This window comes from Acanthaster planci, unplaced genomic scaffold, assembly GCF_054643075.1.
Source record: "Acanthaster planci isolate LZ-2023a unplaced genomic scaffold, COTS_SCS Contig133, whole genome shotgun sequence".
Classification (NCBI taxonomy): Eukaryota; Metazoa; Echinodermata; class Asteroidea; order Valvatida; family Acanthasteridae; genus Acanthaster; species Acanthaster planci.
The window spans coordinates 23256-49869 of NW_028257754.1; the positions used below are offsets into that span (position 1 = coordinate 23256).

The 26614-nt window shown below is 42.6% G+C and overlaps 1 protein-coding gene across 1 annotated transcript; it reads right to left on the bottom strand.

Annotated features, from left to right (window-relative positions):
- Positions 1 to 5300: 5300 nt before the first annotated feature.
- Positions 5301 to 26254, bottom strand: LOC147795190 (zonadhesin-like; the record flags this gene model as incomplete). Its single annotated transcript, XM_087132214.1, has 28 exons — positions 5301 to 5439; positions 6311 to 6519; positions 7316 to 7509; positions 7708 to 7855; positions 8339 to 8497; positions 8782 to 8889; positions 9361 to 9563; positions 10208 to 10321; positions 10937 to 11111; positions 11670 to 11893; positions 12687 to 12869; positions 13596 to 13743; positions 14534 to 14689; positions 16402 to 16506; positions 17307 to 17530; positions 18253 to 18366; positions 18539 to 18716; positions 19073 to 19278; positions 19617 to 19802; positions 20257 to 20404; positions 20911 to 21075; positions 21550 to 21651; positions 22171 to 22385; positions 23178 to 23291; positions 23719 to 23893; positions 24524 to 24744; positions 25101 to 25268; positions 26098 to 26254. Coding segments are annotated over 28 exons (4503 nt in total), but the record flags the coding sequence as incomplete, so codon positions are not given.
- Between the last annotated feature and the right edge of the window lie 360 nt (positions 26255 to 26614).

The window sequence follows — 26614 nt, forward strand, 5'->3', positions numbered from 1 at the left end:
GGTTGAACTGTGTTTTAAGTCGCATCGAGCAGCATGCACCATGCGCAACATTTTCTGTGTCAGATTTTTGTACTCTGCCTGCAGGGCACATACCACTTATATGGCAAGAGGGGTCACAAAATGTGCAGGAGAATTGATGACTTAAATCATTGAAAATATTTCTCTCGGTCAATTTGCCTTCCTCAGACCCCTATCAAGCTTTAAAAGCACTCCAGAAGCTTTAAATCCACAAGCTTCAATCTCAAAGCATGGATGGTTTATCCATTCAGTCAACTATGTCAGTGGTATTTCTGCGAGATACTTTGGTCCTTGCCATATACTTACACACTGCTTCAAGAATTTGTAAGCAATAACAATTTCATGGGCAGTCACAGTAAAACCAGTATTCAGTTCTAATAAAATCAGTGAAAGCGAATTCCTACAACACAAAATGTCTGTGAGTTGGAAAACGTCAAACCCAGTGGGATTTTCAGAATTAAAAGAAAGGGAGAGTTGCTACTTACGTCCTGTGGTGACCTTTTTGATGGTGACCCTCTGGGTGCTGTCTGTGGGCGGTTCCTTGGTAGCTGGTCTCGGACCTAGGTAGACCACATTGGTGATGTTGACGGGCAGTGATGGGTCAGATATGTGTAGACTCAGCCCTTCGTACACTGACAGGGCCAGAGCATCTGCAGGCGTCATGCCGTCTTCAGAAACAGGGGCGGCAGAGCCGGTACTAGGAGAACCACTCTCCTAACATAAGGCAGAAGAGAAAGGAAGTGAGAATTAAACAAATATTCTGTGAGAGACATAACCTACAATGCACTTCCTGTATAATATATATCTCCATTGATGTCGGCAGGATGATTTTTTTTGGGGGGGGGGAGTTTGAAGGTTGGCAAAGCACTCATTGGCAAAAAATAATAACACTTTTTTTCCAGCAAACTGGCCAATTTCCATCACATTCTTCTTCCTTTTTATATTGTTTGATTTTGCTTTTTTTTTTCATTTTCCATTTCTTGTCGGGGGGGGGGAGTGCTCATTGAGAGCAAAACATGAAAGAATAGTTAGTGGCCGCAGAGGCCTTTGACAATGTTCCATTTTGGCATTTATAGGTGTGACAAGGAGGTATCAACAAGGAAGCGTTTTCTGTGGCAGTCAAATACAATTTTTTCTAAATCTCTTGCTCTAATGTGACATTTTTCAGGTTAGGTCAGTACCAACTTTGTCGGAGTATTTGACATTTGAATGGAAGCTTTTTGGACTCACCAGGAAGATGTCCACGAGCACTGTGTCATCCGACGCTGCTCGCTTCTTGCGAGCTTCACGGCGAATGGAGCATTCAAAGGTGAAGCAATCAGCGACTGAGACAATTTCTGCGGCAGCAATGAGGCTGTCACAGAGTTGGGTCAGGGTGGTACTCTGTTGCGTGATAAACAACAAACAAGGAAACACATTTCAATCTTGCATTTCAAACTGTCAGTTGGAAAATATGTTTATTGAATTAGTTTTTGGAGAGAAGGGTAAAGGTTAGTTCATGCTTAAGGCAAACGTCAAACAGGAGCTAATTTGACTCAGGGGGACATTTACAGCAAAATGTGCTTGAGTCCAAATGTGTTCAACTTCTGCTAATTCACAGTGCGAGTATTTGATTTGATGCCACAAACTCGCATTTGTGTTCACATGAAATGTGAACCGGTCTTAAATCTGAGAATGACATACAGGTATGATGGAGGCCAGCTCAGCGGAGACGGTCACTTCCGAACAGAAGGGGTTCTCGGCACAGTCGGCGTGAATGGTTCCCACGTCGCAGTACATGCCACTGCAAGGCTCAGTCACGCAAAGGGGAACCTGGTCAGACGGCACGCAGGTGGAACTAGCCGGGCAGTGGCTGTCTTCCGTGCAAGAGATCGGCTTAGAAGCATTCTTGGGGGCACAAGAGAGTTAGACATTGGTTTGATTTGATCTTTCCTGTTACATTTCAAATACGTCAGTTGAGCAGATGATGACACTGACAATATATCTGTTTTGCCTGGTGCTGCAACATTACATGTACCAACGATGTATTTACACTGGACGTGTACAAAACACAAACAAAAACAACAAAGTTATGAGGTTTAAAGACAGGCATAGACAAACTCAACAAGATAGACCTATACTAGCCTGAGCCACTTGATATCAAGTGCTGCAGTTTAGGCCATCACAAGTATATCACTTGTCATCGAGTTTTAAGCCGAGTCACAAGCTTTCTGAATTAAATGTGAGCTTTCCATGGTTCACCCTGTTACTTGTGATGGATTCAACAATGCTGATTTCAACTTTGCTTTTCTTGAAGCAAAATATTTCATCTGATCAACGGGGCTGAAGCACCCCTAGGACATACCAAGGAGCATTTGATGACAGCTCCGGCCGCGCAGTTACACTCATCACATTTACCATACTCCCAGGTGCTCCCACTGGGTCTGGTCTCGCTGCCGTCCCAGCAAACTGGTGTGCCTGGAAGATCCACAAATTCTGACAAAAAAGGAGGACAAATACAAATGCGAATCAATCACTCAGCTCCAGTAATCAACACCTCCGGTATTCTCACCAATTTTGGAATCGATTCTGATTTCATCAAGGAATCACAATTCTGCTTGCAATCAGTTCTTGTCACTGGCAAATGTTGCATTCATAATGGTGAATCACCCAATGAAATATATCAACCAGGCATTAAATCTATTCGCATTTGAAAATTGTTTTTGTAGAAGCAAATAATTTAAAGAAATCAGACGTAGCCCTTTTTGTATTTGTAAAGTGCTTTCTGGTACCTAATCACGGGGATATAAAACCAATCACTACCAATCACGACAGAGATCCCAATTCTCATCAAGTGGAGTCGTGATTCCGATTCCACATCCGGAACCGAGTCTAATCAATTCTTGCACAGAATTTCCAAAAGACTACCATGTGCGTATTTGTCCATCATCATTTGAACGCCTGTGCTTCAATATGCCTGGTACCCCTGTGAAAGCCTGAAGATTGGCTCACTTTCAACTTGCACTCATTCTGTGCTATACTTGTGTGCAAAACAACACGCAGGCAGATGTGACTGCTAGGGAGCAAAGCCTCCTCTGTTGAAGCACGCAGTCTGTGGGCTAGTAAATGAAATCTGCACTACTTCTGAAGTATTCCAGTCACTCAGTGTTGGCATTACTGTTGGTTGTAAACATAAACTAACAGAAGATCCTGTTTGCGCTTGCTTGAGCCCCAGGACGGAGGATTGTTTTTTTGTGGTCCTTTACAGTGTCTTGGGCAGCGTTGCGGTCTATCACAGAGTCCTTTCAATGTCCTTTCACAAGTCCTATTAAAAGCCGAATTTCCAAGACTGCTCATACGTAACACAGTGGGCAATGCCAAAGGAATGCTTTTGTAACAGCTCATTTGAAAAGCTTGCGACTTGGCTTTGAGACTGGATGACTTTCATGGACTTATTACAGGGACTTGTGATAGCCTCAACGACAACACACTGGCCATGCCACATAAGCAGGCATTACCACCCTCAGTGACAGATCTAGGTTAATTAAACATAAAAATACAAGTTTCGGATAGGGGCCAGGGCTCCGTGTGTTCCATTGTTGTCCTGTATTTCGATGATCCTGAATCTGCCTGACTGCCCTCAACACCTATCCATGTGATATAAACTTCACAAAGGCACCAGCCTGACAAGCTCTCACACTTTTCATGTGTTATACCTTAGTTTGAGGTGCCTACCTGCTTCCAACATGGCATGCCAGCCGTGAGCGTTCACTTGGTCGTCAGTCACAAAGTACATCCACACGGCATCTCCCTCGATGTAAACGGGCCCGGGTGACGTGTAGCCATCCAGTCGGTATATTACCCCCTGCAGGGTGGACAGGGGACCTTGATTCAGGCCCAGGGGGTACTGGAAGCCCGGACCAAGGTACAGGTAGTCCCTCCCGGTCTCCACCTGAAACGCCTCCGGGAAGGTCACGTTGATGTAGCGGGCACCCGGCACCCAGAGCTGGTAGAAACCCTTCCAGGAATTTGGGTAGGGCTGTGAGTAATTCGGGGATTTGAACCAGGTGGAGGCGCAGTCGGCACCATAACATGCGTACCGGGCGTCGTATTCTGTGTTGCAACAAAGAATGCATGTAAAAGCTTACAGAGATTTCTGTCTTTTTCTATGCCGGGAATGACCGCCTCACACTGAGCATAACAGATCAATGTCACAAGTTTACCAAAGAAATGAGACAAGGGAAAATAGAAATTTCATACAAAGACCAGGCTTTTGAAAATTATGAAGTGAAAACAGATTCTTCACAAGGAGCTTTTTCAAGAGATTTCACCTCCAGTCAAGAGGAAACTTGAGAGAGGCAATCAAACTGTCTCTGTAACAACCAAGAGTGGGTGATAATTCCATTCAAATGCTATCATTTTCTTCCTGAATCCTAACAGACCTCAATCCTCCAGTTTCAATATGAATTTACATCCCCCCAGGGGGTTTAGGATTAAACTGTGTGGCCTGGCTGGAACTACAGAGTTAATTAAAGTACACGAGTGTGTCAGACCTACCTGCTTGGACATCACAGTTCTGGCCCATCCTGTTGTTGTCGGCGCACTCACAGACGTAGTTTGGGCTACCGCCCATTCGCCTCAGACACTGTGAGCCTTCTGCACAAGGACTGTCAGCACACTCTGTGTGAAGAAATATGCGCCAACATCTTCAGCATGGTACGACAGAATTTCCATCACATCCTTGAAGGGTATCAATGCTAGGAGATGATATTCACCCTAAGAGGTGGAGTTTTAGCCAGGACAGGGCAGGAGGTGATACAACTCATCTCTAAGGCCATAGCTGTCCCATGCCTGATCTTCATTCATTTTGATGGCAAAATTGAAGGTTTAATTCAGTCCTTGTATGCTTTTGGTGTTTGGGCAATTGTTGTTCTACCTATCTCAGAAAAAAAATGGACACCTGCGGATATAACTGGTCTGATTTTTACAAAATTGGTGTCAAAGTAATTGTAAGACATTATTCAATGGGCTTGGGCAAAAAAATGCATTGCGACAAAACTAGAAAAAATGTCTCAAGGCAGCTAAGATTCCGTCCCAAACCTCTGTTAGGATTAATTGCACGTGTGTGCACTGGTGCACAAATAAGGCCGGAGGGCCATTCAGAAATCAGGAATATACTTGAAAATGTGTACCTTGTGCAGGATTTGAAGGTGTTTAGTATTCGTAGGTATTTGCTAAAAAAGAGTAACTTAAATTACCTTCAAAGACGCAATCTTGACCATTGCCAACAAATCCCTCATCACAGACACACTTTTGGATGCCATTGACTTCAGTGCATGTGGCATTCTCGTGGCATGCAGCAGGGGAGCACACAACCTCGCCAAACGCATCGGAGCAGGTGCATCGCATGGTACAGGAATTGGTGTAGTAATCGTCATTCAACTGCAAGGCAAGCAGCGTCCAAAGGGCAACAACATTGTGAGCATGGACAAATTCAAAACTTGACTTATGCCTCATACCACTGAGACCAGATGAATATATGTTGCTTCGCGTGAGTAATTGAGTATTGTATAAAATACCCTTGCCAGAGGATATGGTACACAGATGAAGTTGATCATCTCTAGGCTTGAAATGATAAAGGGAGCCTTGTTACCTGGCAAGGACGTCTATTTGGGGTTGAAAAACTGCCACAAGGGGTACACTTTAGTATATGAGTTACTGACAGCTGTCAGTGTGTGAGGTCATTATTACTGACACCATGCTAGCCATCTCCCCCACCCCCAATAACACACAGGGTGTCAGTTTGTGGTATCAGTTTGGATGCATGGCCTTGGATGAGATGGCATCAATATCATGGACAAAATTAATGTATGCATTCCTTGAAACAAAGTCCAGGGCAAACTCATTTCCAGAAAAAGTAGTCTCGTGACAGAGTGAACAACGGTTGGCAAGGAGCTGGACTAAGTTCTGCTGACACAGTGACCTATGGTCCCTGTCTCAGGTGCTTGTGGCTTGTTAATCTACTGGGTATTGGATATCTATTCATTGTTATACAACAAGGCATCAAAGAAGCAGGAAAAAAGGAAAAGTGACCGGGTTAAATGACTGGAGTGAAATTTTATTCTGAGACTTCAAAACCCTCGGAAGCTAGCAAGACTGACACATATATTGCTGCAAATTCTGTAAATATAGGAAATGACAGTCAGTGAGGAATCACTTCAAAGAACTCTGCCTCTCTGACACAATTTTAAACCTCCTTACTGAAGTACAACAGGCTAAGGAGAGATTAGTTAGATGTTCATTTGTGTCTTACCCGGAGATATTTCTGTTCATTATCATACTGACAACCGCACTGACTTCGAGGTACGCATTCATCACCATCCTGGTAGAAACCTTCTCGACAGGTGCACCCCTCGGCACAGCGCAAGTTGCAGGGGGATATGTCTCCATCAGGGTCGCGACAGGTCGGAGGGCAGGGGTCAGCGCACAGGGAGTACTCTGCATTCCGCGGGCAATCTTGCGCTATTTGACACGAGAGAGGTCAAGAAAAACAGGCGCTCTGAACATCCTGAAATCAGATACTTGGATTGAAAATGACAAAATAACAGAAACCAAAACAAACCAAAACAAAACCTTACGAGTTGAAATTAAAACTTTTCTAACAAAGCTGTATATGTGATCGGCTCTAGGAAAATGAGTAATAAGTCCTGGGGTCAGGTTGTGGGTTTTTTGATATGGCTGGATTCTGTACATCAAAAGCTACAATTTGATATATGAATGACCCATGTAGTGTGCTGCGTTCCAGAGATATATGGACATTTGTATATCAACTTTTCAGATACAATACAAGCACTTTCCGAGAAAAAGCTCCTAATGCGTAGTGCTTGGAAACCCAATGCTATGTAGGATTTCCTACTGACTGATCCATTTTTCATCTTTATTCATCAGTGTCCATGTTTGTAGTCACGAATTATGAAAATAGAAATGTTATTGAAGCTATTTAAAGAAATGTTGCCCTCTCCAAATAGAACAGGCTATAACATGTTTTGGCATTGCGCGACTTATTACCTTTTTTGCAGAGCGGGTCACATATATCATGTTATATATTTTCAATCATGTAATATTTTAGCTGACTTTTTTCCCTTACATTTTATTTTTTACAAATTGTGCACACAAAAAATGAGTGCTTAAAGACCACTACATGATGCAGCACAGCTGATTTGTACTTGAAAAGAAAATGCAATGATAAGTAAAATGAATTTTTTTGAAAAAAGCTTACATCAATGTCACTGTAATAAACGATTTGCCTAGGACTTACTGCAGGAGATTGCACTTCTCCATTCACTGACAGCGTGACCCAGGTCCTGGCACAGCTGTGCGTAGGTAGCAACCACTCCACAAGCAATGGGCAGAGCCAGGCTTGGGTCGACCAGCACCGCTGCACAGACATCGTACCTGCAAGCCGCATAGAACTCAGCCGATGATGCTGAACAGCCTGGAATGGGAAGTTATCTGACGGAAAAGAAAAACGCAGTGAAAATTCTCATTTATCTTAAATTGACACTCTCTTTGACGCCGGCTTTTTGTTGATGTTTTCTTGACTTTTCCTCTTCCCTTTGTTACATTTTTCATGCCTCCGACAAGTTCACTGAAGAATACTTCCGTTGGCAAGTGAATGACAAGTTACGAGCTTTTATAAGGATGACTCACCCCTGGAATTAAGCAACGGTGAGCACACCGTATCAGCAAACTCAGTATCAAAAGCATTGTCACACTGGTTAGGTTGCTCTGTTGCATTGGCTGGACAGGGTAGGTTCCCAACAACCTGACGATTGCCAAAGCTTACTGCTGTATCAACCTAGAAGGAAACCAGTGAAAACAGCCAAAGCTTCAGACACAACGAAAGCAATCAAATTATACGGCCGTGTTAGCAGGCAAATAGGCACTGCTGTCTTTGGCTATGGCTATTTAGTGCAGCCTGTCAAGGGCAAAAACTAAAGCCATAGCCACAAAATGTCAAATTTAACCATAGCCTTAGAGTTACCCATTCTCACAATAGCTACAACGAAAGCACCAACTTGTATACCCTGCTAACGGTGGAAATTTCCTCTTTCCCAAAAATATATAGCATACTGAAGTGACAGTAGACTGACCTTGACATAAATATATATTAAAAATACCATGTGCTTGAATTCTCTTAAAGACTGGAAGGTGGTGTGGTTAGATATTTATAAGTCGGGTTCTTTTACGTGTGATAACGTTAAAAATGACAAAATTTGTTGTTTGCCTGATGCAGTATGATGACTTGTTGTTGTGTATAAAGTATAAATCAACACCCTACCGTCTGTTCATTTCCATCATCAAAATCATCATCGGTGTTATTGTTAGCATTGCCGCAGAGACCACAGAACTGAGTGGATCCAATCACGGCAGTCAGCTCAATGTCTGCACTGTATTGGCCATCCCATTTCAGATCAAACTGGTCAGGGATTTTTACAACCTGCAGAAACAAGGGAAAGCATCTTCATCAATGAATCTACGTGGCTGTCAGACAGGATGCATTTTGTCACAAGTTTTTGAATGAATTCAACAAATTTTTGTTTGGGCAAAAATCTTTTGAATATTGAGGATTTTCTTCAGAACCGAAACAGTTTCAAAAGAGTTTACATATGACAGCCATACATATATTTTGCAAACAGAGGTACTTTAAAAGTACCTCTGCACTCAGATTGAGAGAAAATCCAAATTCTAAAAAATTGCTAATCAAATAAAAAAAAACCTTACAATGTAATTGCCCACACGACGGATCTCTACAACAGGAGTTGCATTAAAAGGTGGTGTCTGGACAACATCACTGACAACCACACCTACATCCGGAACCAGCTTAATCTCCTACAAACCAAGAAGAAGCAAATAATAAAATAGCAACATTGGGTGAAAGGGTTACCTCAAAAACTATATAAAAATGGTACTGGCCAATTCATCCCTTGACATTTAGTTAGTTAACCTATCTACCTTCAGCAGAAGCACCCCCTCATTGGTGGAAAAGAGCCATACTGGTCAGGAGTGTTCGTTTTATTGGTAGTGATGTGTGTCATGCATGCAACATGTGCAGTTCGTACTCATTTGAGAACCAGCAAAAAAGGGGCCTGCATTGGTAGGATACTTGCGCCCTCTTTTGGTCAAGTTTGGGGCTCATACAGAACGGGTGGTTCCAGAACCAATTTTTCTTTTGATGAGAGCAAGACAGTAAAAATATAAACATTCAGTTCTCCGATAATCTCTCGTTAACTCGGTATAACTTCAGTCCATCAGTGCATTCAATGTGATCTGATTTACTCCAACATTTGGCGCTGTCCTTACCGTGCCCCCATAATTGATGATCAGCTCTTTCATGGTGGTGTAGGCCGAGCTGCCCACTCTCTGATTGACCTGAATCACGGAGGTTGTCGAATCAGCCTCGCAGAGCCGGAAGAGGTAGTACGAGCACTCGCCCATGAAGTCAAAATACTTGCCGTCAAAGGTACGGTAGTGGGGATCCCCATAGGTCAGGCAGTACAACGTTTCTGGTCAAAGAGAACGGCATGAGCTGTAAGCTTCATAGGACGAAATGTATCTCCCACACCAAATAAAAACAGATGCTATGAATTTCCTCTAATTAAAGAGAGAAAGTCAGGATGGCAAATTACAAAACAAACCACACTGAATCCAGACACGTAGACTGAAATAATTCAACAGCAAGGTCGCCCAGAATTAAACTGGCACTTTGAAGTTGACTTGCAGATGGTTAACTTTGGATGAAATTTCAATCAAAATGGGCAAATGATTGGAGCAAACTTTTGCTCTTGATATACGGCCAAAGACTACTAATGCTGACTCACTACAGCCATTTGAACAGCATTTGTATGTCACTTAATGCCACTGCCTAATTTTCAAACCTCTAGGGCCACACACCTATCGAGCAATCTTTGCTTCCACAAGAAAAAGTGCACAGTAGCTAAGTTCAAATTTAACACACGGTCTACTTCCACCGACTTTTCAGACTATGTGGGTGCAAACCGAATGTCAGTCGGAGATCAATCGGGGTGTCCGTGGCAGTTTAACCTGTCAGCCGTGCCTGCGTGCACACGGACGGCTGTCTACACAAGCAAGACTTCCGAGCATGACTGCATATCATTTAGGAAGTAGAAACGGCAATTGATAAGTTTACCTTGCATGCAGTTCGTTCCAGTCCAGCCCCGCTGGCAGACGCAGGAGTAACTCAAGTTTTCCTCCACAATGCATGTTCCACCGTTCTGGCACGGCTTTGCTTCACAAGGACTTGCTGTATTGGACAGAGAACACAAGACAACATGTATTTGAAAAGAATGTGATTGGAACCGAACCTCAGACACACTGTATGAGGAAGAAGGTCGATAAAAGACGGTCTATTTGAAGTTCATAATTTGAAGTGAATGGAGTATGGATCTGGACCAGATTAATGAACTATGATCCCCTCACAAGAACCTTCAGTCAATCTGAAACCTTGTCAGACACAGACGGTGCTAGCTTTTGCTAAATGAACCTTAAGAACTGGATAAATTATTATTAAACCTGCAGCTTAAACAATCAAAGACATAGGCAAGTCTAAAGTTTCATTCTGTGGCAAGGGGAAGCCTGCATTTAAAGTATCATCTTCTAGTCTTGCCAGGGAAGAGAGTACAATATCCTTATCCTTCAAGAGCTGCAATGAGTGAAAATATATCAGACCATCGTAAATCACATCAATCTTAACACATCACCTCCAAATCTAAGTGGCCAAGTGATGCATTCATACACCCAACTTGCTTGAATACAAACACGTTTTATATTCCAGAAATGACATATCTGACAACCTGTTTAATTAATAACCTAGGGCCCAAATCTGACCACCAAAGTTTCCAACCCCAAATGTGCTTACTGTTGCACTCCAAACCATTTCCAATGAGACTGTCGTTGCATACGCACTGCTGCACCCCGTCAATGATCAGACACTGCGCGTCGCTGTGACAGGTGGCATTCGAGCAAATCAGATCTCCGTCTGCTCCACAGCTGCAGAGGATTCCGCAGTTGTCAAACATGAAGGTAAAGCCAACCTGGGACAGGCGATGGGAGAATGATGACTGAATTAAGTAAGATTTTAAGCTTAGCTCAAAACAGAGAGACAGAGTGTGAAATAACAGTCTGACATTGGCCAATTTGTCGCCATTTTTGGTATTTGTCGGACCCAAAGCAGGTGTGGTTGGAAAAAATGATAGGTAAAAATGTAAACTGCAGGAAAAGACCTCTAGGCCAAAATCCTGTGTGTGTTTTTAGCCTGGTTTTGGTATTTATGACATAAACTGTGACAGTGTTTTCTCATGAGACCACGGTATAAAAATGCCAATAATGACAGAATGAAATGAATCGTGCCAGCACAAACTAACTTACAACTGGACTTATTGACTTATCACTGGAGTCATACTGCACTTGGGGGGAGGTAAGCCTACAGTCAAGTGACTTTTTTCTGGTTCATTTTTCACAAACTCCACCACTTTTTGAACAATAAAAAAAAAATCATCAATTACAAACCTGAATACATTGCTCTCAAGTATAAAAAAGAAGGATCCCCGACATACAAACAAATGTAATGCAAATTTGATGATAATACATACTGGTACGACAGTCAATTGTGATATTTCACTGGGGAGGAGACAACCGCACTCTTCCTTCGGCACACAGCGGTCATCGCTCAGGTAGTAGCCTTCATCGCACTCACAGCCGTCATTGCAGTACGGGAAACACTGTCGCGGGTCTTGGTACAACAGTTCACCCAGACAAGACGGGGGACAAGACCCGATGCAGGGGGAGAAGTGGGAGTGCTCGGGGCATTCGGAGACTGAAGGAGATCGAGAAGAGGAGAAGGAACGAGACGAGGATGAAATAAGGGTAAGGTCATCAAAACGAGCAAAAGGCTTGGAGCTGGAAGCCGAGTCTAGACAACCTTTTACAGTATTTATAAGTTATCAGTATCACTCAACAGTGTCGATATATTGTCATTATCCCTGCTTAACGGGCCATAAATATTTCTGAAACCATTTCGGCTCCCTGGGGAGTAGACAAGCCCCCCACACTGCCATTTCAGGCAAAAACGGCTGAGCAAAACAACCATATCTGCTCTCACAGGTACCCCTTTACTCGACAGTGGAAAGAGGTACGTAGGGGTAACGTGACATGCCAAAAGGTCGCAACATGTAACCACCTGCTAGGATTCGAACCTCAACCCTAAAGCTACAAACCCTAACCACTCAGCCACACATCTCCATGATGTAAAGATGGATACATTAAAATTTCTGTCAATAAAATTGTCTCCGATCCATCAGCCCTTGTCCCCTCAGGGAAACTCCTTCAGAAGTAATTTTCAAGGGTTCTAATCCATACATAAGTTCTCTTTTTTTTCAAAGTCACACACACACAGTTTTAAATCACTCTATCTGTTGCTTTAACACCGTTTTCTAGGAGCAATTTTCATTCAAGTTTTGAGTGCCTGAATACTCTCAACAATTTGGGTCCAACAGAGAATCTGTACACTATTTGTACAGTTTTGTAATGATTATGATGGCTCATTGTTTAATTTAAAATGATATTTCATGATTCAATGTGTCGACTTTGTCAGATTTCTCCATGCTTACAGCAATTTCTTTCTGTCCTCCACTGGTAGCCAACATCCACCCCTGCATTGATGCACCTCTGTGCGTAGTCTTGGATGTGTGAGCAGCGAGCCGAGGTGTCTGGCAGTGACTTGCAGACGTCAAAGACGCACTTGTCATAGAATGGCTGGAATGGAATCACTTCGTGACAAGAAGCCAAGGAGCCTGTCAGGACAGAGAAAGAGGTTGGAGATCAACAAGAGCCAAAGTGCTCCACTGTCGGTAAACCCTCTCAGAGTCTAGTTTTTGGTCACCATCCTTGCCAAACGTAGCATACGTCCATGTAGCCATAATCACATGTAACTGGCAAGAAGGTTGTACACTGCACTGACATGACTTGCTGCGTGCATTTTGCTAGAACTCTGACTATTATCTTCAATTTTTCAGGAAACGGAACCCTGTACACACTGCTTTGGTGCGACTGCAAATCAGAATTTGTCAATACGCACAGGAAAAATTCATTAATTTGTAAATGGGTTTCAACTCAGCTGAATTTCAATACCAACATTTCTCCAACTCAAATTCAGTTTGCATAGGCATGGGATCCAAGTGCGAGCCAAACTAAATGTTCCAACCTCAACAATCTAATGGTCTACATATACTGGGTAATGCTTGCTTGTCCTCAGGTATCTCCTTCCAAGCACAGATTTACACCCACATACAAAATGACAAACATTTATTTTATCTGTATACCTGCAAGAGTACTCTCCAATGGGATATTCTTGATCACTGCAGGATCATTGTAAATAACCGTCCAGAATAGAGACAATCTACAACTGATTATATTCTTTATTTTTTGAACTCCAAATCATCATTTCTGTGTTACACCCGTATCGGTTTACTTGGTGCGTCATCTGAATTATATTATTGCTGGCAGAATTCAGGACTTACCAACGGTGTCTCGGATGGCATTGCAAGCATTATCAGCAGCAACCATCAAAGTTGAGTCTCCACCACACTGGTTGGGAAGCTCGACGGCAGCTTCACAGGTGCTATTAATAACAAACCAGCTGTTGGCAAAGTCTACTGCATCTGAAGTCTGGAAAGTATATGTGTGACAAAGAAATTACAAGTGCGTAAGTATCCTTAACGATGATGCATTTTGTGAAGGAGTATATAACTGCATTTTTTAAATAAAGGATCAACCCTTCATTTAAAAAATGGTGCATTTTGCCCCATCAAAACAGCAAGGCTTTGCAATACCCCATTACCATTCTTAACACTGCTTATTTCAACAGCTTCAAGAACTTCTGCATAAAAATTTGTCTCAAAATAAAACTGAAATACCCTGAATTTTCCAGCAAGTGATCTTGACCTTTATTTTGATGTGTCAATTAAAATTTCTATGGCTTTTTCCCTGTTTTCAAATTTATCATATTTAATGCATGAAGCAAGCAAACAACTAGGACTTCAGAAAATAATGGAGATTATCAAATTGTACAAGACTTTATTCAGGACGCAAAAAACAATGAAAACTAATTCCTCATGCACAATAGAAGCACATTATTTACAGAACAAGTTGGCAGATATTTACATGGTGTGACTGTTGATTCAATTAACAACCAAACCCAGGCACACGTCAATAAGAAGTACATTTCAAGTCAACATCAGCACTTGCAAATTAGATTTAAGACAATCACATGATGACACAGCGTCAATCCTGGAGCTTTTCAAAAAATTTCGGAATATGCTTCATTTCTAAACAGCTTTGGGGTTCCAAATTTAATCCTTTTTGTAAAGAAATTAACAGACTAAATTTTCCCCTAAATTTCCACACATTCATCATGGGCAAAAAAAGTGAAAGTGATGTGATGCTATGCTTTACTTACAAATTCGCCAGTCTGCTTCAAGAAATCATTTGAGTTGTTGCCATCATAGAATCCACACAGCCCGCAAACTTCACCGAGTTTGCTATGTACAAATACATCCAGATGGTTATAACCATCCCACCTCAAGACCAGGTCAAGGGTGTGGTCTATTAACACCTGTCAATTCAGATTGATATCAGTGGTAGGATAATTCTCAATTGAGCAATAACAAACCTTCATGTGGTGTTCCATAACTCAGCAAGTAAAAAATATCACATAATGTAAAGATGCTAGTCAGCATAACTGAACATCAGTAATCTTAGACATGCTCTCCAATCTTTGTTTCTTTGTCATTTGGAGTGGACTGATTGTCCTAGCTTGCAGCATTCAGGCTGAGTCAGGCTGGACACTTCTACAATGTGATCAATCCAAAGGCACATAAAGGTGCCTTGGGCAGCTACTGAGTAACCCGTATCTATCCACAAAGCACAGAAAGACAATTGAGACTGTTACTGTTGGCATCGTAACTCAATGCAACCCTTTCCAACCTTTTCATCTGTGCTAGTCTCTTACAGAAAAACAAAATCAATAATACATTAATGGGAGTTGGCAGAATGTTTTCCTTGGGTAGGGGGAAAGAGTTGGCAGAATGTTTTCCTTGGGTAGGGGGAAGGAGTTGGCAAAATGTTTTCCTTGGGTAGGGGGAAGGAGTTGGCAGAACGTTTTCCTGGGGGAGGGGGAAGGAGTTGGCAGAATGTTTTCCTTGGGGAGGGGGAAGGAGTTGGCAGAATGATTTCCTGGGGGAGGGGGACGGAGTTGGCAGAATGATTTCCTGGGGGAGGGGGAAGGAGTTGGCAGAATGTTTTCCTCGGGGAGGGGGAAGGAGTTGGCAGAATGTTTTCCTTGGGGAGGGGGAAGGAGTTGGCAGAATGTTTTCCTTGGGGAGGGGGAAGGAGTTGGCAGAATGTTTTCCTGGGGGAGGGGGAAGGAGTTGGCAGAATGCTTTCCTGGGGGAGGGGGAAGGAGTTGGCAGAATGTTTTCCTTGGGGAGGGGGAAGGAGTTGGCAGAATGATTTCCTGGGGGAGGGGGACGGAGTTGGCAGAATGATTTCCTTGGGTAGGGGGAAGGAGTTGACAGAATGATTTCCTTGGGTAGGGGGAAGGAGTTGGCAGAATGTTTTCCTGGGGGAGGGGGAAGGAGTTGGCAGAATGTTTTCCTGGGGGAGGGGGAAGGAGTTGGCAGAATGTTTTCCTTGGAAAGGGGGAAGGAGTTGGCAGAATGTTCTCCTTGGGTAGGGGGAAGGAGTTGGCAGAATGTTTTCCTTGGGGAGGGGGAAGGAGTTGGCAGAATGTTTTCCTTGGGGAGGGGGAAGGAGTTGGCAGAATGTTTTCCTTGGGTAGGGGGAAGGAGTTGACAGAATGATTTCCTTGGGTAGGGGGAAGGAGTTGACAGAATGATTTCCTGGGGGAGGGGGAAGGAGTTGGCAGAATGTTTTCCTGGGGGAGGGGGAAGGAGTTGACAGAATGATTTCCTTGGGTAGGGGGAAGGAGTTGACAGAATGATTTCCTGGGGGAGAGGGGAAGCACTCCTCAGCAGCAGGTGGTCAATTCTGAGATATACTCAACCAAGTTGATGTTTTTCATCTCCTTTTCTCTCTTTTGTGTTTCTCTCATTGTTTTTGTTTCCATATTTCTTTTCCATTATTCCTTAGCAACAACCATGAATACACAGTAACGTAAATAGGAAAAAACACATTAACAACAAAAGTGTTAAAATATTCAGCCAGACAAAAGTAACATATTAATGAGAGGGTATAAATCAAATCAAACATCCTTCGGCCTGCCTTTTCCAATTACTTGACTTTTGATAATGCGTTATATTTACTCACCAACCACGAACCACTCAAGTGTATCTGAGACCAAGGCAATATCAACGGAGGGATAACGCGGACACCATTGATGAGAAGGATCAGGCCTTGGCGGATTTCAAGATACTAGATGAGACAGATGGAGTTAAAGGTAGAACAGGTTAGTAGATTCAGTAATAGGGGTATATGCCACACTGACTTCTGTCACAGTCATTGTATCTGGAGGCCAAGTCAAGTTTCCATTTCTAAGAAATGATATTACACATGATGAATGTCTATGATTGCTAAGGTGTGAATAATTTCATGAGGTGACGGACAGAAAATGCCCACCAAGTGTGTGTGGTATAGTGTTCTTTGCATGTGTGAAGAGTCCTTCGATGCCCACTGAGAGCGTAGTCACACAGTATATTCAATAATCACACTTCTGAATATACCACATAAGTCATGTCCCCTGAGCGATACTAGCATACAGAGACGTTACAGAATTTCCAGGAAGGTTTTTGGCAGTAATAGGCTTGCAAGTATTTATGTCCTTGGCACATGTGGAATCAATCATCATGGCTATAATTCAAATTAAAATGGGCACAATGCAAGCACACCACAGGAAAAATAGAAACAGAGAAAACTTTTGAGCAAGGAAGCACAGAGTCTTCAACATAATTACTTAAAAAAGAGAGAAATGAGGAAAATACTTTTAAAAGTATTAATCTGCTTTGCTTGACTTCTTCAATGGCTTAATAAAATGGCTGTGGTTCAGAAATTCTATCTAATGACAAAGCATCGAGAGTGCAGTGTAAAAAGGTCTGACCGATTGGCATTTTGATTCTATGGGGGTTGATATGAGCCAACTGAATGGATTTTATTTTCAAACCCACTGATCCCTGTAACTGTGAGATTTCTCCCAGTCTGTGCAAACTGTCACTTACATAGCCATTCTCCTGGGAAGTGGAGAGAATTCTGATCATCTTTATGGATGTGACATTGGGGTTAGTGTCCGACCTCTCAGTGACCAGGGTCACAAAGAACTGAGGGACATCCTGCTCAAAGACGTTGTGCACAAGGACATGCTCACACTCGCTACCAAAACGATATCGGACTCCGTCAAACGTTTCCACATGGGGGTCACCAGACACAGTGCACCGGGCAAGAACTGAATACAGAGCAGGGCAAACAGGAGGGATGGCCATCATTAAAATAGACAAATAATGACAAATTATGGGTGCAGTGGTAGGAATAATTTAACGGGGAGACAGATTAAGAGTTCCTTTTTCATAAGGAGAAGCTGAGTGAAATAGAACATCCAATCGCCTTCATTGTTTTATGTAATGCCTGAATAAATCCTCTTTGTACACAAGTCTCTGTTGTTAACTTCCAAGTTCAGCACACAAGACACAACACTAAAGTGTCATGACCCAAAGTTGACTGAAGTTTTGTTTGTGTGCTTGGGAAGTCACAACTCGTCCTCCCCTGTGTTCCTGATGGTCTCAGAGATGATTTTTACTAAATCAGACAGTGGCATGGGATTGGCGACCCACCAATCACACGATGGCAATGTATGTCATACAATAAATGACTTTGTCATTCTTTTCAGTTTTTTGTTTCAAATTCCATGTTGTCTACCTCTATATTTTGAAAGACTAACATTTGTGAGCAACAAAGTAGATTCAAAACATGCATGTACATTTTCGCTCTGGTAGATCAACAGCAATGCAATGAGATTAGATTTTCAGATTTCATTCAGCTTTTGTGTCTCTTTTATGAGTTGATTTGAATGGCTTGCAACATGAATTTCGACTGTACAGCTTGTGATAGACCTCATTTAAAGGACTTGCAGGGACTTGTGATGGATCTGACCACAGCGTTGACTCTTACCCGATTCACAATTTTTACCGCCATATCCGGCAGGGCATCGACAGAGGTAATCGTCCTTTCCTATGATGACACAGGTGCCGTTGTTCTTACATTGATCAGGGTGGCAGGCATTGGCTGCAACAGAGCGGGGAGAAAAGTAGAAATCAGAGATAGAAACCTGTCAAGAAAGAGATGTGTACACAGCAATCCATGTGAGATACACCTGGCAATCAAGAGAAGTGTCTACATGAGCAACAGCATGAATACAGCTTGAAGATGAGCCGGAGTTCACATAGGCTCAATTTACCTCTGCATCCACCACACCCATCATCTTCATATCCAGGCTTGCAGTGACAGCCGTATTTCTCCTCTTTGACTCCACAGAAGGCACCCTTGGGGCATCCTCGCTCCCTGCATTCAACGCGGTTGCCTGGGTGACAGGTGCAAACAGATTCGCATTCATGCGAGATGAAGACCTCCGATGCCTGTTAAAGAAATCATGGGAAATCATGAACTTAAGCAAACTTGCAAGAGCGTGAAATTATGGTTGGAGTTCAGACACTGCCAAACCACTGTTGGTATCTGTCCATTCAAAAGCAGATGTGCTCAGCCCATTACCACATGAAGGGGCACTTTGTTTTGTAAGGAAAATCAAAGCCATGCTTTTGAGGGCATAGTCGTCCCCACAATGTTTTGACCCCACAACATGGCAGGACAAAATTGACTGTGCTGAGTACGCTTTGTCCAAGTACTTTTTTTGGCCTGATTTCAAGCTTTGCTTGGGATTATTCTTTTCTGCCATGTGGCTTCCATTACAGAGTCCATAAAAGAAATCACTAACCTTGCGATACTGCCCTTCATAGAAGCACCCACAGTGATCTTTGGGGACACACTCATCATCACTGAGGAAGAGATGTGGGGCGCAGGTACAGCCTGCTTGGTGCGGGAAGGGGCAAGGTAGACTCGCTTCCAAGATGACATCCAAACAAGTCTTGGGACATGCAGGGGTGCTAGGTTCAAATACCTGACCATCTGAGCACGGTGGTTCTGGAAAGACGAGTGATATCAAAACATCAGTGAAGAGTGATATTAAAATCAGTGACAGCACTTCAATAGAAAAATTGCTCTTAATAGCTGCTAAAACGTAAAACTGTTAAAACTACACCAACATTATGTGATGTTCCAGAGTAAACATGATTTTTGTTTCAATATACATCTACAGAAATTGCTCAATGATAAATTTGAAGACGTAGAATAATTAACACATGGGCAGTTTTGATGTATAACTCCAGTCATCTAAGTTTTGTGGACAACTAGGAAATCATGAACAGAAGAAAAAAAATGGCTGAACAGATTCTCTGAGTGGAATCAACCGGCCAACCAACCACAGAAACCGGGAGCTCTCCAGGGGCCAACGTCCAGGCAGAGGTCCAGGCAGGCCGATTCAAAGGTCCACAGGCTGCCGCAGATGAGTGACCGATTGTCAGGGTTGCCGGAGGCACAGAGAGAGAAGACACAGTTATCATAGAACAGCATTGAGTCCAACACCTTGCCACACTGGGCAAAAGGCCCTGGGAGAGAAAAGAATGATGATATAAAGAAACTCCAAACGCACAATATATTCCTCCTTGTCTGACTGTCTGACTGGTCTACAGCAATTTTTTTTCTGGGGAGAAAAACAAGAGCATCAAGAATCCAAAATGGAGATCTGACAGAACACGACATGTGAGAGATATCAAAGACTAGTGGGCTTTGGTTTCCTCAAAATTCATTAAGCCTCACCCAAGGAAAGCTTGCAAAATTGTTCTCACAAGTTCTTCGACAACACTTAGCATACCCAGGTCAAAACAATAACATGAAGAGTCAAATTTATCACTGAAATAAGTGCAAATTATGAAATTTCACTAGGGGAAAGGGGAAGAGGATTTTGATGAGTATAAAATCATCAATTTGATGGAAAGTTTCCTAGACAAGTTTGATCTGGCTTAAGAAGATTCAAGTCCACAATAACTGATGATACATTACCATTTTCATCGACGATGATGGCACAAGTTGAGCGTGCTGCGGCCAATTCAATGTCCCCATTGCACGCGTTCTCCACGTCACTCCCGCGGTCCTCACACTCCTCAGGATTCACGACCCAACTGTTCCCAAATTCCATAGAGTTGCTGACCTAACCAAACCAAAATGCCAAAGACAGTGGCTCAACAATATTAGTTTTGCAAAATATGTTCAGCCTACCCAGGGTGTTTGGTGTAGGAATACATTTGACTCTATGGATCCTTCCTTAGGGAAAATTAGGCCTAAGGGAGGACGCAACATTCAGCATTCGGTAACTGGAGGTTTATCTCAAGATTTTACAGGATTTTGGGGTACCACAGGGTAAACCTTGAGTTTATTTTGCATTTTCATCTTGGAGAAGTTGTTAGATAATGGTTAGAGAAATTCCAACCAAGTTGTGGGAAATTCTTTGAGTCCAAACAACAATGTTGGTCTCTGCTATAGCGATCTGATACATCAAAAGTAGTTCCTGAACTACTCTAGCAACAGGTGCCAATGCAACGACAACGCTACTGCAGCAACGTTGCATGTCATTGCAGAGTATTAAGTGGCAATCAAAGTTTTTAAAACCCAACACTGAATTGAGATTTGAGCATGCTAATAAAAGATGCAGCCCACCCTTCGTCCATCCGGTGTCTCCTCCAGAATATTGTCGGCATTGCCATCTGCATTACCACAGAGTCCACACAGCGACACATTGGCCAGCAGTTTAGTGTCTAGCCAGACGTCCACCTCAAAATACCCGTTCCATCGCACAGTCAGACCATAAGGCGTGGTCAACAACTACATAGTAGGGAGCAGTGGAAAAATATGACAGGTAACGCCTACTACAGACAGTTACAAGTTACAAAAACTCTGATGGAAAACCGCTTTAATTGCATGCACTGTTCAATTCTTTAAGTTTGAGACCATTTGGTTGTTCCCTCATTAAACTGATTATTAAATTTACAAAGCCAAACTTGATAAAACTAATACATCCGGTCATGCAAATTTACTGCTAATTCTACAGAAAGCTATTCTATGTTTGTTTAAACTATGATTAACATCTCTAGCAGGTTGCTCTTTCCTGGTTGGAAATTGAAGGAAGCTAAATCTATTAATATATCAACTAATCACTTAACTAATGAGCTGAAAACTCAAGTTAAGCTCAGAACACAACACCCATTTGAATTATCCATTTACTGTGTACAAATATCCTCATCTAAAGATCATGATGACCATGTTCAATGCACGTTCACCACTGTGTAAGACACTCACCATGTGGGTGCCTGACACTACGTGAATACCCTCATGCGCAAAAGGAGTGTTGACAGGTCTCCCTTCCACGGTCAGTTTCTTGTGCTGATGCAGGCCAAACTTCTGCACAGGAAGAAAAGAGACTTCCATTGAAAAAAAAGGCTTGCCTGCAGTAATGATGGCACTGCGGGCTTGAGATCAGGGATCAGGGATGCAGCGTTTTATACTGAGATGCATTACCCCAGATAACTCTCAGTATAAATTGCTTATAGAATCATCACTGTTTCTTAAGATAAGTTTTTGAGCTGAGCCTCTTCAGAGCTTGACGGCTATGGTCAAGCAACTACGATGCACTTGAATGGTCGACAAATTTCAAGCATTGTGAAAGACATGTAAGTGAATGTATCCTTTTTAATTCACCATTTGGAAGACTGAACAGGAGTACCAATGCTCTAGACTTTCAAAATGGCTCATCACAGGATTAAGATGAAGAAAAGTTACAAGTGAGTGAAAGTAACATCTGACCATCCTTCGTTTTGTTATTTACCCCTTGGGGTCTTTTCTGACTTAAGTAACCCATCCCACCCTTTGGCGTTCCAATCCTTGCAGAGACATTCAACGAACAACATTTCATCTGCTTACCGGGCCATCGTGGCCACTTTGCACAACCACTTCCTGGACTTTGGTCAGCTCCTGTCTTCCTACCACCTGCTCGCTCCGGATATACACCCTGAATAAGGGCTCCTCTGAACAATCGGCGGCCAGCGTGTACCAACAGGTGCCAAAGAAGTTGTAGTTGGCTCCATCAAATGTCCGGAAGTGCTGCGGACTACCGTACACACTGCACTCTTTGCGCGCTGGAAGAAAGACAACAGAGAGTTCAGAGTTCTACTTTTTGTAATTTTCAGATGTAATTTTCCATGGGATCACTTTCCTACCGTTCTACCAACTGAGCCAGAAAAGTATGTACTGTCAGTCCCAAAGGGTCGTAGCTTTGGTTTGAGGGGAGTTAGTCAATAGCCATGAGACCTATGTGTACCATGAGATCCAACCCACAATTCTGCCAATGGCAACGTCAGAAATGTTGCAAACTGAGACAATGTGGCAAGTGCAGTTCACTCAGGGAGGAGAACACCTTTTTATTACAAAACATGGAAAACCGTGTTTTCAATACATTTATTGATTGCTCTTTTCTGAGGACTGTCTAAACAGAAAACTCACTTCATGACCAATTACATTTAGTGAATTATTGCCAGAACACTGTGCAGGACCAATCATGGAAGCATTGCTGAGTTTAATCATGAGACAACTAAGATGATTCATAGCACTAGATTGGTTCTCAATCCATTGATTGATTGCTCTTTACTGAGGACTTTTTATTTCCAGAACACTGTGAAGGACCAATCATGGAAGCATTGCTGAGTTTAATCATGACACGACTACTCCTTTTCAAACATGCCTTGAAACCAACATTTCCACATGAGTAAATTCCCCAAACGCTAGTATTTATTACAGCTATCATGCCATACAATTATGTCTGTGGTTTTCCAAACAGGCATTACAGTGTGTGATGAACACGGTTGTCAGTTATTTTCAGAAGAAGAAAGTACAGGAAACATGTACCCACCCCCACAAAGGTAGCCACGTACCTCTTTCACAGTTCATGCCCGTCCAGGCTGGCTGGCAAACACACACGTAACTGAAGTTGCCTGTAACTTCACACTTGCCCCCGTTGACACAAGGATTGCTATAGCATGGATCCACTAAAACAAATAGGAAAAGCACAGGATATGAATACAGAGAAATCTCAGTGAAATCAGGGGCAAATCATTAAATAATTTACGAAGCTTACATATGGAATACAGGATATATTCAAATTGAAGTTATTCAATTAAAACTATGCATTTTTTTTAATGAAACCTTGATTTTAAAATTTTATTCCTTTGGTCTTTGAAGAAAATGTAGACACCAGCAATAACAAGACAAACAGTGCGGTGAATTTTTCCTCTAACAGACGGCACACGATGGGAACCACAACATTTCTTCGCGCTTGCTGACTATGATGTAAGGTCCTCACAAATAAGGAAAACCAACTGGGTTAATTTACCTCACGTGATAATGGAGACTTCATGGTTTACTTTCAGGCAAACTATGTATGTGTCTATAGAAAAGGAAGAGAAATGCAAGTACCCGTGCAGATGGAGCCATTTCCAACATATGGATGTTCACAGTGGCAGCCATACTGCCCATAGTCATCAGCAGTGCATTCCGACTGACAGTGGCACTCTAGGGGCCGGCACCGGAAGGTACCACCGTCGCATTCGCACTTCTCCCTGCAGCCGTGAGACACAAACTCCTGGCCGTCCTAAGAAATGAAGGATTGAGATGCGATCAAATGAAAAACTCTTGAAGTCTCAGATAAACGGACAAGAAAGCCACTGACATGGCTCAGACTGCTGAAATGCATTTCCGTATGTTGAAGCTTGATACAACAGGCTCAAAATTCTCACTGTGATCCAGGTATGTCTCTAACCGGAATGGACCATTCGAAAGCGTGCCCAAGATTTGACCAATGTTTCAACTGGGGACACGTGTTGTTCACAAGGTCATTTTAGTCACAACAGGTATGTTCCTAATTCAACCAAGCAATGCTTTTGTCAGAACTTTAAGATAAACTGAACCATACAGGCTGTTCTGTCCTTGCAGTTATCATACATGTCGCTGCTAACATCTGCAAGTAGAAAGAGCTGACTTGAGTTTACATGTGGGTGCGTGAGCAGCAGGTAGGACTTTTGGGTAAGTGAGAGCATGCTCTCGCTCACACCAGGCGTATAACTCTCGCATCTTTTTTTGTTTGTTCAAGATGGCAAAAAGAGGACTGCTGCCTATTCACGCAATCTGATCTGAGGAAAATGGGCATACAACGTTTCATCTGCTCCTCCCACCGTGGTATGAAAAGTCACAGATGCTGAGGCAGCCTGAAATTGCAACTTGCCAGGTAGTACGCTCCTCCGTACAGGAACCTATCCCTGCAGCCACACTCTTCCTCAGGCACACAGTGCACACCGCTCAGCACAAAACCTTCCTTGCACCTGCAGCCTTCAACGCAGGGGATCCCTTCACATGGTGCGCGATCGTGCCCACGAACGTCATCGCAGGTGCGGGGGCAGGGACTGGCACAGAAGCTGAACTCAGAGTTTGGAGGGCATTCCACACCTAATTCCATGTCATAACAATGTCCAAAAAAGGTTCAAGAAATGAATTTCTCTTGGATGTACGCTTCATGTGTCACTTCATGTTCTTCCCCAGTGGATGAAAACTATAGTTGACATCCTTTTGGGATGTGGTCGCAGAGTTTGAGTATTGTAGACAATTCAAACTAAGGAATGAATATGTGAAGTGACTTTAACGTCATGAAACACTTTAAATAGATTTTCACAGACACTAAAATGTGCCAATGTTTGTCCATTTTATAGAGTGAACACTTCCCACAATATCACCACTGGCTTCCGTATCATCACTCCTGCTAAGTATGACCTTTTTTGCACTTGAACAATAGGGGTAATACTCACCACAGGGTTCAGGAAGCATGTCTCGGGGTGTTGGCCTGCCTCCCTGAGCCTTACACTCAGCGACGGCTTCAGCAGCATAGTGGCAACCGTACCGAGGGTTACGGAGTAAGCAGCTATCGGCGATGCAGAGGATGAAATAGTACTCTAGGTAAGGTCCAGAACAGGACTCTGAACAAAGGGGTGTGAAAAATCATTGACCAGTTTTAGACCTTGGTTTCTGTGTAGGAGAGGGGTTCACGGACGAGCGTGCCAAATAGGACCAATTTTGTGGCACTTCTTACTCGTAAGCAAAATGAACGCTTTGCTAAATGCAGCAGCAAGTTGTCAGCGAATGGTTGGTACATATCAAAGGTTAACACCAAAGCTGGATTACAAAAATGGGTAAGTCCTGCAAACACAGAGTCTATGCATCATGTACTTGGTTGGCACAGTAAGCAAAGAATGCTTAGCATAACAGTGAAACAATTCTGTGGTTAGCAGAGCCAGAGGGTGTAGATGGCTGTGCAGTTCGGGTTTTCTATAATGGAAGGGACATCTCATTCATTGTAATTATCATTACAAAGGGACAATTTCTGTAATTAATTATTAGCAGATAAGGGCAGATCTAGGCCCCCCCCAAAAAAATAAATAAAAAGGAACAATGAAAAATACTTCTGGGTCAAGTTCATCTCCCTTTGATTGAAAACCATGTCAAAAGTGCCAAAATGTAGTCTGTTAACATTTTTAAAAATGATTTTGTCCCCCCACAAATAAGGTTCCAGGTCCATTCTTGCAAGTAGACAACAGCTTTTAATTTCTAATCAATGAGTTGACAGTAAGCAAACGGACAACTCTGTTACCAAATTCAAGCAAAAAGCTTTTAATTCCATTTCTAGTTGCAATATTTTGGACCATTCTACATTCTTCCATATTACAAACATCCTTCTTTACTTTGCTGCAGCAAAACACATGAATAAAACAAGTTTATTACAGGTAAACGTTGCTAATGAATACCAACCTGAGAAAGACTGAAACAGATTGGCACAGAAACTGTTGATCTGACCAATTTCCGCACAATCCTGGACAAAGAAGACAGGGCTGATGTTTCCTTCATCAGGCCTACAATCCTCATCATTCTGAAGCCAGCTATTCCCAAATTCAGCTGGGCTTTGCACCTGACAAAATAATTCAGAAAGAACAGGGTGAACAAATTAATAAAACACAGATCCACTGAAAACATTTGCTAACATTTGCTTAACTCCGGAAATGACAGCTATGGCTGAATAACCTTACTGTAAAAAAGTAAATACAATTTATTCCCATTGGTCATGGCAGGTTGATATTGAAATAAACATGTGATGAAACACATTGCTTTGTCATAACTGACTTTGAAGGGGTGAAATCAGGGTCAATGGACAGAAAGATCCAATGACATGCAAGTTACATATGCTGTATACTGTTGAAGTCCACAAGAATGCTCAGTGTGTAGTCATCACAGTAGCAGTTGTTCAGTATTGCAATTTTGGTCACCAGTG